This window comes from Pezoporus occidentalis, unplaced genomic scaffold, assembly GCF_034315485.1.
Source record: "Pezoporus occidentalis ecotype Australia unplaced genomic scaffold, CSIRO_AGI_Poc_V1 ctg316, whole genome shotgun sequence".
NCBI classification, from domain to species: domain Eukaryota; kingdom Metazoa; phylum Chordata; class Aves; order Psittaciformes; family Psittacidae; genus Pezoporus; species Pezoporus occidentalis.
The window spans coordinates 355,836-366,787 of record NW_026915116.1 but is presented as its reverse complement, the minus strand read 5'-3'; the positions used below and the strand labels follow the sequence as shown (position 1 = coordinate 366,787).

General features: G+C 59.5%; 2 protein-coding genes across 3 annotated transcripts in view; both read left to right on the top strand.

Moving 5' to 3' along the window:
* The first annotated feature begins 432 nt into the window (after positions 1-432).
* Positions 433-9,883, top strand: PRODH (proline dehydrogenase 1). The gene is made up of 13 exons (XM_062628420.1): positions 433-761; positions 4,509-4,543; positions 4,864-5,013; positions 5,143-5,207; positions 5,588-5,704; positions 5,824-5,903; positions 6,146-6,227; positions 6,493-6,585; positions 6,820-6,966; positions 7,128-7,303; positions 7,392-7,490; positions 7,641-7,729; positions 9,146-9,883. The coding sequence occupies exons 1-13, from the start codon at positions 727-729 to the stop codon at positions 9,331-9,333; spliced, it is 1,356 nt and encodes a 451-aa protein (XP_062484404.1). The 5' UTR covers positions 433-726; the 3' UTR covers positions 9,334-9,883.
* P2RX6 (purinergic receptor P2X 6) overlaps positions 3,409-10,952 on the top strand; it is a 58,835-nt gene continuing 51,291 nt past the window's right edge. For both annotated transcript variants that reach the window (XR_009966598.1, XM_062628421.1), the window contains exon 1: positions 3,409-3,423. The gene's annotated coding sequence lies outside the window, so the exon portion shown is untranslated. The remainder of the gene's footprint in view (positions 3,424-10,952) is intronic.

Genomic DNA, 10,952 nt, shown 5'->3' with positions numbered 1-10,952 from the left:
CGTCACGGCCACGCCACCGCCCCCCCCCAGCACCCTGCGGGGGTTCTTCCTCCCCCATTGCCCCTTCCCTCCTGGGTGCTGCCCTGCCAGGGGTGCTCCCCCCCTGCACACCCCAGGCAACATTCCCGGCCTCCCACCCTCTGCCAAGGCCAGGCTCCAGCCCAAAGCCGTTGGCAGTTTTCCACACCTCGGGCTCCACTTGATGCAGCTCCACTCACGGGATCGCTGTGTCACGGTCACCGGGATGGTGCAGCACTCCCCGGGTGAGGCTGCAGCAGTCCCATGTCCCTGTGCGCACCAGGGGCACCATCCGGCTGCCACACGCTTGTCACCTGTTAATACAGCAAAAATGGCTTTTGGGGTGCCTGGCAAGTGGGGTTTGGGTCACTGTGGGGGTGCAGACGCTGCTGGGAGCCTTATCTCTGCTTGCCACCTGAGTGCTGCTTATCAGGGACTCCCTGCTTGCCGCTGCTTGCCAGTAATCCCCATCTGTGTGAGCATCCTGCTTGTCTGTGGTGGGAGCAGTGTGCAGGCTGCTTGTGAGGGCAGCACTGGTGTGGGAGCTGCAGGGGATGCAGGGCTGCACCCGTCCAGCCGCTTCTTGCAGATTGTGCTTTGGGAGTTTAATATATAAATGCTTCCAAATACATTGCTGCAGCCCGGGGGTGGGTCTTTGGAAGGTGAGGAGCTCTGGCGTGTTCAGGAGCAGCTGCTTCTTCCCAGCGGATGTTGTCCATCACCATGGGGCTGAGCTGGTCGCGGTGAGCTGGTGCTGCCCTTCCTTGCCTGGCTGTGCCTATGGTTAATCACCAAGGGCACCTGCATCCTGCCCAGGGGTGTCAGTGGTTTGGGAGCTCTCTGGGCTGTGCTGGTCCTCCTCCTGGAGCAGGTTTGAGGGTTGCATGTGTGGGGCTCCTTGCTAGGTGAGCTTTGCCTGTGCTGCGTGGGTCATTCCCACCCTTGGTACAGCCCTGCATTGGACCCCTTTCCCTCTGATGCTGCCCCACCTAAGCCCCAGTAGGGTTTGCTCCAACAGATGGTCAGTAAGGGGTGAAAAATGCCTTCCTGGAGATCACCCAAGGATGTCATGGAGCAGGGATGAGCAGTGGGTGGCACTGGAAGGGCTGTTAGAGCCTGGCCCTTGCCAAGCATCACTCTGGGTCCTTCTTGGCTGTGTTCAGAGGCAAACCCCCAAATTCTGCCAGTGCTGCTGAGCTGGGCTGTGGGAAGCTGAGAGGGATGAGCAGCCCCAGTTCATGGGTGCTGGGCTCTGGAGCTGCACCCTTCCCTCCCGCCAGCACTTTGGGGTTTCACCCTGTGGCAGAGGCACAAACCAGATGCAGCCAGCAGGCTTTTTGGTCTCCTGGTGCCGTCTGCTGTTGTTTCCAGAAGGCAGAGCCATGCTGGGTTTCCCGGCTCTTGTGGAGCAAGGTGGAGATGGCAGCAGGGAAATGCCCTTCTCCTTCCCCCAGCACTGTCAGGTGCCCTGAGTGGCTCTGCCATGCAGTGTGTGGACTTTGCTCCCTCTAGAGAGTTCTTGTGTGGAGACCTGATATCTGTCCCATGGGATTACGATCCTGCCTGGCAACCAGCCTCCCGGAGCTGACACCTCCCCTCCTCCTGCTCCCAGCACTGCTGTCACCTGTGCTCAGCACACTCATGCATGTGCTGTGGGTCCCCAGGATCACAGGGTGGTTTCTGCTTAGTCTGAAGCTGTGCAAGGAGGTTCCTGGCTGGCGCATGCTGGCAGCTCACACGTGGACAGGCTTGAAGGACTCTTCTGCCAAGAGCTTTGCTTTATTCCTGGCTGCACAGTTTCACCCATAGCTCCAGCATGTGGCCAGGGGTTTTTCCTTGGATGTGGTAATTGAGGGACAACTTCTCCCTGGTGTGCCCTCATCCGCTTTGCCAGACCTGTTTGCTGATGAGGAAAGCAAATGCACTGTTCTCATGGCACCCATGGGTGAAATGGATTATTCCTGCTTAGTTCTGATAGAGGGATCTTTGTGCTTCTCCTGAGACTGTTTATTGGAGCCTGCTCAGAAACTTCCCAACAGCCGCACTCTGCTGTGTCAGCCGGATCTCACACACACACAACCCCATGGGCTGCATCAAGTCTTCATCACCCGTTTTGCAGCGCTTGCTTTGTGCATGATTTGGGTGACTGTGAGCTCCTGGGTCCTGAATGTGGCTCCTTCCTGATCACAGCCTGCAAGGAGCATTTGGGCAGTGCCTGGAGATGTGCCCTGCTCTCAGTGTGGAGGAGGGTTGGGCAGGTATGAGCTGGGTTAAGTGGCACTTGGCTAGTGCAGGAATGGCTTTGTTGGCCAAGACTAACACTGCAAAGAAAGCAGATGGTGAGCTCAAGGAAGAGCTGTTTCTGCAGCTGGAAGGAGCTTCCTTTATTCTGCTCGATGCAGAACAATAAAGTGAGCACCATGGCACTGCCTCGAATGCCCCCCTTGGGGAGCAAGGGCTCCATGCAGTCATGCTGCAGGAATGCTGCTGGAAAGGGTGTGTTTGGCTTCAAGAGCAGAAACCACTTCAAATTCAAGGGTGATGTTTGCTGATCTTGTGGCCAGCATTCACCCCGGGTAGGCCAAAGGAGGTTTTGCTCCCTGCAGCTTGTCCTCAGCATCTTGGATGCTGCACACAAGGTGCGCTTTGGGATTCACAGCTGCTGTGCTGCAGATGGGACCTACCTGCAGGACCCACCTCTCTTGGCATGCTCTCAGAGTCACAATAGTGTGTCCAGCTGAAGCCTTCCCCTGCGCCACGCTGCTGGCTTCACAGGGACCCTCCATCCCTCTGCTCTGCTCTCATGAGGCCACACTTAAAACACTGTGTGCAGCTCTGGTGTCCTCAACATAAGAGGGACATGGAGCTGTTGGAGTGTCCAGAGAAGGCCAGGAGGATGATCGGGGCTGGATCACCTCCCATATGGAGCCAGGCTGAGAACATTGGGGGTGTTCAGCCTGAAGAAGAGAAGCTGCAGGGAGACCTCAGAGCAGCTTCCAGTGTCTGAGAGGGGCTACAAGGATGCTGGAGAGGGACTCTTCATCAGGGACTGTAGGGACAGGACAAGGGGTGATGGGTTCAGACTGAAACAGGGGAAGTTCAGGTTGGATATAAAGAAAAAGCTCTTCCCTGTGAGGGTGCTGAGGCGCTGGCACAGGGTGCCCAGAGAAGCTGTGGCTGCCCCATCCCTGGCAGTGTTCAAGGCCAGGTTGGACACAGGGGCTTGGAGCAAGCTGCTCTAGTGGAAGGGGTCCCTGCCCATGGCAGGGGTTGGAGCTGGAAGAGCTTTAAGGTCTCTTCCAACCTAAACCATTCAATGATTCACATGAACTTTGCTGTCTCTTCTTCCACCCTCTGTCTTTGGGGGCAGAAAGCTTCTTGGCCTGTCCCCGGGGAGCAGAGCCTGTTGGACACGGTGCCTGCTGCTCTCCACAAGCTCCAGCTGCTCCTGCCCCAGTTCACACCAGGCTTTGCTGCGCTTTGAGCGATGTGGGGCTGCTCCTGGCTCCAGGGAGCAGAAGGAAAGGGCTTGTCTCTGCTTTATGCTTCCAGCAGCCCCTAATCCCTGTCACAGGGTTTCCATGTGGGAGAACACGTTCTGAGACCACGTCACACGGCTCCGCTCTCTTGTGCAAGTCCTCTGGCTCCGGATGGGTGCCTTCGCTCCCTGTGTTCTTTCCCACTGTTGGGTACAAGCAGTTTCGGGACAGTGACTCCAAGGCAGAGATGTCTTGGAGGAGATGGCTCTGCTGTCACTCAGGGCTGCCATCCAGGGGCTGGCAGTGCTTCTGGGTGAGACCCAGGGTCTGTGGGCTGGATGAGGGTGTCATCAAGAAGGCTTTCCTGCCCAAGGAGGATCTCATGACTTGGCCAGTATCCCCCAGGCTATCAGAGCTCTGTTATCGCTGTGGCAAAGAGCTTGGGCTTGAAATTACATCTGAGGTCAGCTGGAGTTGAAGCTGAGTCTCTAAGTGACTGGCTACTGTCAAGGCACAGAGGAGCATGGAGCAGCTGAGCTGAAGCACAGGACCCACAGCTTGATGGGCCCTGCATCAAGCTCCCTGATCCTGGTCTGGATGCTGCTGCCTGCAAAGTGGGAGGTGTCGGGTTGAGTTTGATGCCACTCAGCAAGTGGTGTGGTGGAGATGAGCCCTTGGCCCCACCAATGCTGACCTTGTCCTTGCCACAGGATGGGCTCTCTGAGAGCAGCTCTGGACCCTGGGTCAGAGCATCCTCCCTGTGCTGTCGCAGGGCCGCCAGGTAACACTTGCCTGGATGGTGAAACCCCCTTGCTTTCCATGAGTTTGTGGCATCTGATGGCATTTGTGCCATCTGACCTGGCAGTAGAGCTCAGGCTGAGCATCACTTGATCCATCGGTGATGGGATGGTGAGGGAAATGCAAGGTCCAGGGCAGCAGCAGGGGAGCCTCCAGCGTGGGGTTGCAGGGAGTTGCTGACCTGGTCCTTATCGTCCCTGTTTCTCTTCTTAGCTCCTGCACCTCTGCAGCCGAGAAGGAGATGGGAGGTGAGTGACCCAGCCTCTCCTGCTGATAGGAGATGATAGCCTGAAGGCCCAGCTGATGGGGCAGGGCACGAGTGGAAGGACCCAGCTCCTACCAGCCTCAAAACATGAGCTGGATGAGGAGCATTGTGGTTCTTGGCCAGATAAGCAGAGGCTCATCCTGTGCTTCGGCAGCAGGGCAGGCCGGGCGCTCTGCAGCCTTCAGGGGCTCTGCCGAGGTCCAAGCCAGAGCCTCTCTCCCCAGCACCCACGGCAGAAGCCCCTGGGAGGTTCCAGGAGCTCAGCAGGGCTGCGGAGCCTATCTCCATCGTTTTCACCTCCAGGAGCAGAGCAAAGGGAGAAGCAATACCGAGCCCACCCGGGATTTGGGGACCGCCGCGGTGGGGTCATCAGTGCCCGCACTTATTTCTATGCTGATGAGGCCAAGTGTGACCAGCACATGGAGACCTTCCTCCGCTGCATCGATGCCTCAAGTAAGTGCTCCACATGTCCTGAGGAGCCCCACTGGGCCTGGGGACTGCAGGGACCCTGCAGCCCTCTGCCATACCATGGTGCCCCAGCACCCTGCCTCGGATCAGCTCTGCTGCTGTGTCTCCATGCAGGTGGCAGCTCTGAGGACGGCTTCTCAGCCATCAAGCTGACGGCACTGGGCAGACCTCAGTTCCTGGTGAGTGTCAGGGCTCTGACCAAGGTGACGTGGGGCAGAGCCAAGGCCATGGGTGATGCTTCTGTGGGCAGGTACTTTGGGATGCCACGCTTGCTGCAGCGGCATCTCTACAGATAGCAGAGGGCAGTGGACATCAACAGACTGTCCCCCGTGTGCCCAAGGCCACCCTGAAGACCTTGCCTCAGCTTTTGGGGACACAAGAAGATCTCGGAAGTGTAAAGTTCCGAGGGCATGGGGGTCCTGTACTGCTGGGCTTGGCATCTGCTTGGCCAAGGTGCGCTGCTGTAGGGTCAGGGTCTGCCATCGGGGTATGGTCTGGCAAAGCTGTGGCAGGATGGGGTGCTCCGGGCCAGGTGCCTCAGCTCAGGCTCCCTCCACAGCTGCAGTTCTCAGAGGTGCTGGTCAAGTGGCGGAGGTTCTTCCATCAGATGGCTGCAGAGCAGGGCCAGGCTGGGCGGGCAGCGCTGGAGATGCGGCTGGAGGCAGAGAAACTGCGGGTGAGGCGGGTGATGCCCGAGGGAGGTGGATGTGCTGCCGGAGAGACCTGCACCATCCCTGAGCCTGGAGCAGTAAGAACACTGCAGCCCCATGGCACTGATGTTCCTTCTGGTGGCAGGAGTCCCTGGCCAACCTCGGCATCGCAACCAAGGCAGAGACCCAGCACTGGTTCACGGGGGAGAACCTGGGCATAAGTGGGTAAGCTGCCTGTGACATGGCGACACTGGGGGCCTTTGTCTCTGTACCTCGGGCTGTGGTGCAGCAGCAAAGGGAGGTCTCCAAAGGGCAGCACTGGACTCAGTGACCAAGCGTAGAGGAGGTCTGGGTGGAGGTCACAAGACAGGTTAGGGTGGCACCTCACTTGCTGGAGGGGTTGGGAGCTGGTGAAGACCTCCCTACCCCTGCAAGACACGAGCACGGAGCCAGCTCTCTGCTCCCAGCACCGTGGACCTGCTGGACTGGAACAGCCTGATTGACAGCCGCACCAAGCTCTCCAAGCTGCTGCTTGTGCCCAACATGCAGGTGAGTGGTCATCAGTGGTACCCTGCAGCAGCCGCACTGGGAGCAGGGTGCAGGTGCACGCGCTGGTGGCTGTGATGCTGGCTGCTGTCTGTGCTAGCAGAACCTGGCCACACCATGACCCACTGTGTGCAGCCACGAAGCTGGCAGGGTGGGTGCTGGGAGCTGGGGTGGCAGCAGCCCCACGGATGGGCTTCCCCCAGGGCTGTTTCTGCCCCATGGGCAAGGCTGCACACAGGCAGGGTGCCACAACCTGTTCTGCTTTCAGACTGGGCAGCTTGAGCCTCTGCTCTCGCGCTTCACTGAAGAGGAGGAGCTGCAGATGAAGAGGATGCTGCAGCGGATGGATGTCCTTGCCAAGGTGAGGGGGAGCTGGGGCTGTGGAAGCTGGGCATAGGCCCTGACACAAGAGGGGGTGACATGGAATCAGAATCCTTTGAGTTGGATGGGACCTTAAAGCTCATCCAGTGCCAGCCCCTGTCACGGGCAAGGACACCTTCCACTAGAGCAGATTGCTCCAAGCCCCTGTGTCCAACCTGGCCACAGGTATCGGGTGCCCCCATGAACACACCCCACATGTCACTCACCCCCCCAGAGAGCCACTGAGACGGGCGTGAGGCTGATGGTGGACGCAGAGCAGAGCTACTTCCAGCCCGCCATCAGCCGCCTCACCCTGGAGATGCAGCGCCGCTTCAACAGGGACCGGGCCATCATCTTCAACACCTACCAGTGTTACCTGAAGGTGAGGTCCGGCTGCAGGCTGGGCAGGAAGGATCTGCTGGATGGAGACCTTGGCTCCTGAAGCCATGGTGATGCATAGCTCAGGGCTGGTTGCCTTGGAGGCACAGGGCAGAGGTGGCACTGGTGCAGTGACCTTGTGCCATCTCTTCCCCCTGGTCCCAGGAGGCTTATGACAATGTGACAGTGGACGTGGAGCTGTCGCGTCGGGAGGGCTGGCACTTCGGCACCAAGCTGGTCCGTGGTGCCTACATGGAGCAGGAGCGGGAGCGGGCAGCCCAGATCGGCTACGAGGATCCCATCAACCCCACCTATGAGAAGACCAATGAGATGTACCACAGGTAGGGGCAGCCCCAGCCATGGTCCTCCCTCATCCCACCAGGTACAGGCTCCAGCAGCCTCACCACAAGCCCCTGTACTGCCTTGCAGGTGCCTGGACTATATCCTGGAGGAGATCAAGCACAGCCGGAAAGCCAATGTGATGGTGGCATCTCACAATGAGGACACAGTGAAGTTCACCCTGCGCAGGTGACTGCTGGCCAGGCGTGGCAGGCACTGGGGATCCAGCAGAGCTGCAGTGAGATGTGGCTTGTCGGGTCTCCTGTGCTCACCCAGTGGGACGCTGCCCCATGTGCTCTGCTGTCTCTGCTGTTCCTCATACCAAGGCTTGGCTTGCAGGATGATGGAGCTTGGCATCCACCCCTCAGAGAAGAAGGTGTACTTCGGGCAGCTGCTGGGCATGTGCGACCAGATCACCTTCCCCCTGGGTGAGTGCTGGGAGCAGCAGGGACGTGGCAGTCGTGTTCCTGCCCCATGGAGTCACCCCTGGGGTCTGCAGGACGGACAGAGCCAGGATGTGCCTGTGAGAGCACCACTGGTTGAGAACAGCGCCCTGTGGCCTCTATCATAGAACCATAGAATGGTTTGGGTTGGAAGGGAGCTTTAAAGCTCATCCAGCTCCAACCCCTGCCACGGGCAGGGACACCTTCCTCTAGAGCAGCTTGCTCCAAGCCCCTGTTTCCAACCTGGCCTTGAGCACTGCCAGGGATGGGGCAGCCACAGCTTCTCTGGGCACCCTGTGCCAGCGCCTCAGCACCCTCAAAGAGTGGGTTCTGAGCTCAAGCGCACACTGAAGCAGGGTCACTGAGGAGCTTCTCCTCACCCAACACCCCCAAGTCCTTCTCAGGGCTGCTCCATCCAGTCTCCCCCTGCCTGCATCTGTGCTGGGGCTTGCCCTGACCCAGGGCAGGGCCTTGCACTTGGCCTCATTGAACTCCGTGAGGTTTGCATGTCCCATCTCTCTAGCTTGCCCCTTCCCTTTCCCAGCTGTGTGGAATGCTGTGACTCCTGCATGGGGTTTGGGCAGGATGTAGGTGGAAAATCACATCTGTCTTTTGGAGATCCCACAAGACCATGATGGCTGCGCAGGGAGATTCCCACTTTGGTCTCTGAGCAGAGACAGTTGTCTGAGGTGGGGCAGAGGCTGGTCCTGGCAGGCACAAACCTCCCTTGTACCCTCTGGCTCTGATGGAGCTGCACACCAAGCACTGGGCAACAGCCTCTTGTGTGACCTTGTCCTCTCCTCTGCCACTGGCCCCAGCAGTACTGCTGGGGCCCAGACCCAGGGACACGCGAGGGTCCAGGTCAGGGAATGAAGCCCCTGCCCGCACTGGTGGCCAGAGCAGAGCCCTGCACCCAAGGGAGCTGTGGGAGGCAGAGGGGCCATTGTCCAGCCCGGCGGCGGCTCTGCCCCAGAGCTCCCATCGCCAGCGGGGTTTGGCTGCAGCCTCCTCTGCTCATGCTGCAAAAATGTGTTAACTTGATGTTTCTGGTTGAACGCTTCTTGCCTTGGCCCAGCCCCGGCTCCCGACATTCCCAGGGCTCCTGGTGACCTCGGCGCCTTCCCAAGCTCCCTGTGCTGAGCAGGCTTGGCCTCATCCGCCTGCTCCCAGGCTCCCCTCCCCAGTGCTGGACCACAGCCTCCACCCGCTGCATCCCTCCCACCCACTGCATCCTTCACTCCTTGGCACAGCCCGAGGGGCACCGGAGGGCTGGGAGGTGAGGGGGAGGCTTTTGGCTTCCTTCTACCCCTCTTTCGTCTTTTTTTTTTTTTTTTTCCTCTTTTTTCCTTCCTTCCCCCTTTTTTGGCTTTCTTGGTCCTTTCCAACCTCTCTCTCCTCCAGGTCAGGCTGGCTTCCCTGTCTACAAGTATGTGCCCTACGGGCCGGTGCAGGAGGTGCTGCCCTACCTGTCCCGCCGGGCCCAGGAAAACAGGGGCTTCATGGAGCGGGCGAACCGGGAGCGGGACCTCCTCTGGAGGGAGGTCAAGCGGCGGCTCCTGGCCGGTACCTTCTTTAGCTCCAGCCACTAACCCCAGCTGTGCCTCCAGCCCAGCACCTCTTGTGCCTTCACCTATGACCACTACTGCCATTCCCCAGCCTAGTCCTGCTGCGGTTGCCCTCCCAGCACCCTTTTCCCGAGGAAGGGACATGTCCTTGTTGCTCTTTGAACGGCACACACCTCCCAGAGGTCACTGCTGTAGGACTGCCCCAAGAGCTGTCCCCCCACCCCAGGGCCTTGAGCTGGGCTATCTCAGGGGCTGTGCTGCAGTGAGCGCTGCCCTGGGGCGTTCCCATTGGAGCAGCAGGTTTGGCTGCCTGCTGTCTGCCATGGGCTCGGGGACAAGCTGGTCTCAGCCACGCGTTCCTCCAGCCTCAGCCAGGGCAGGGACTTTTCTTCCAGCTCTGTGGAGGCAGTGCCACAGTGAACTGGGCAGGGGCACACTTGGTACCTGCTGTCTGACCCAGGGCAGCTGCTACCTGGCTGCTCCCCAGCTTTGCACAGCCCATCCCACAGGGCTCAGCAGAGCCTGGGCTTGGCCAGTGGGGCAGGAGGAGCGGGGAGAGGCAGCCAGCCCCTGCCCTGCTCATGGTCCCCAGTTCCGGGTCTGTCTTGCAGTTAGGGGGGAGCACCCAGAGCTGGAGCACAGCTCGGCTCTGCTGTACGCTGGATTGGTGGAGAATGGTGATGATTAAATTGCAGCTGTTCTTGCTCCTCTCTTCTGTTGTTCACAAAATCCCAGCCTGGTTTGGGTTGAAGGGACCTTAAAGCTCCTCCAGTTCCAGCCCCTGCCATGGGCAGGGGCACCTTCCACTGGAGCAGGTTGCTCCAAGCCCCGTCCAACCTGGCCTTGAACACTGCCAGGGATGGGGCAGCCACCCCTGGAAGTTACTGGGAACCATCTGTCCCTGGGCTGTGCATCACTGCCCGGGACCCGAAGGGGGGGGGGTTGTGCCTGCTCTCGGCCCCCTCCAGCTGCACATTTTGGCCAGGGCTTGAGGAATGGAGCCAGAGACAGGATCTACTGAGTGAGGCCAAACTTCCTGGGAATGAGAAGCTGTGGAGTTCTGAAATGGGCTTGGAGGGGACCAGGAGCCCTGGAACATCCCCCAGGCTGCGGAAAGGGGGTGGGAGCTACAGGAGAGCCTCTCCCCACCCTGAGCTCTGCTCCTGGGGCTGTTCACACTGAGGCTGCCACTGCCTCAAGCTAGGAGCAGCTTTCCCTGGGCTTGGCCGGAGCTCTGCAGGACCACAGGCAGCTCTGGGCTCCCCTCCCAGGCAGCCAGGGCAGCAGTTCAGGCTCTCCAGAGGTGCTCCTCTTCTGCTGTTTCTCCAGGTTGAGACTCCCCTGCCTTAAAGAACAGGCTGGGGGCTGCCTCCTGTTCACCTGTGCCACTGGGTGCCCTGCCACCCCACAACCTCCATGTTCCCAGCAGCCTTGATCCATGCTCAGCCACAAAACAGCAACTGCCCTTTCTGTATCTGGGTGCGCTGACCCAGTCACCAGCACCGGTCACCCCATGCTGAAGTGCACAAGCTCGAAAGGCCTGAGGCCTTCAGAAGGACCTGCAGATGGTGTGGAATGGATGACATCAACCATGCTCGTGGGGCACTTTTAATGTTGCTGCACTGTTGGACTGAGGAGGGTCA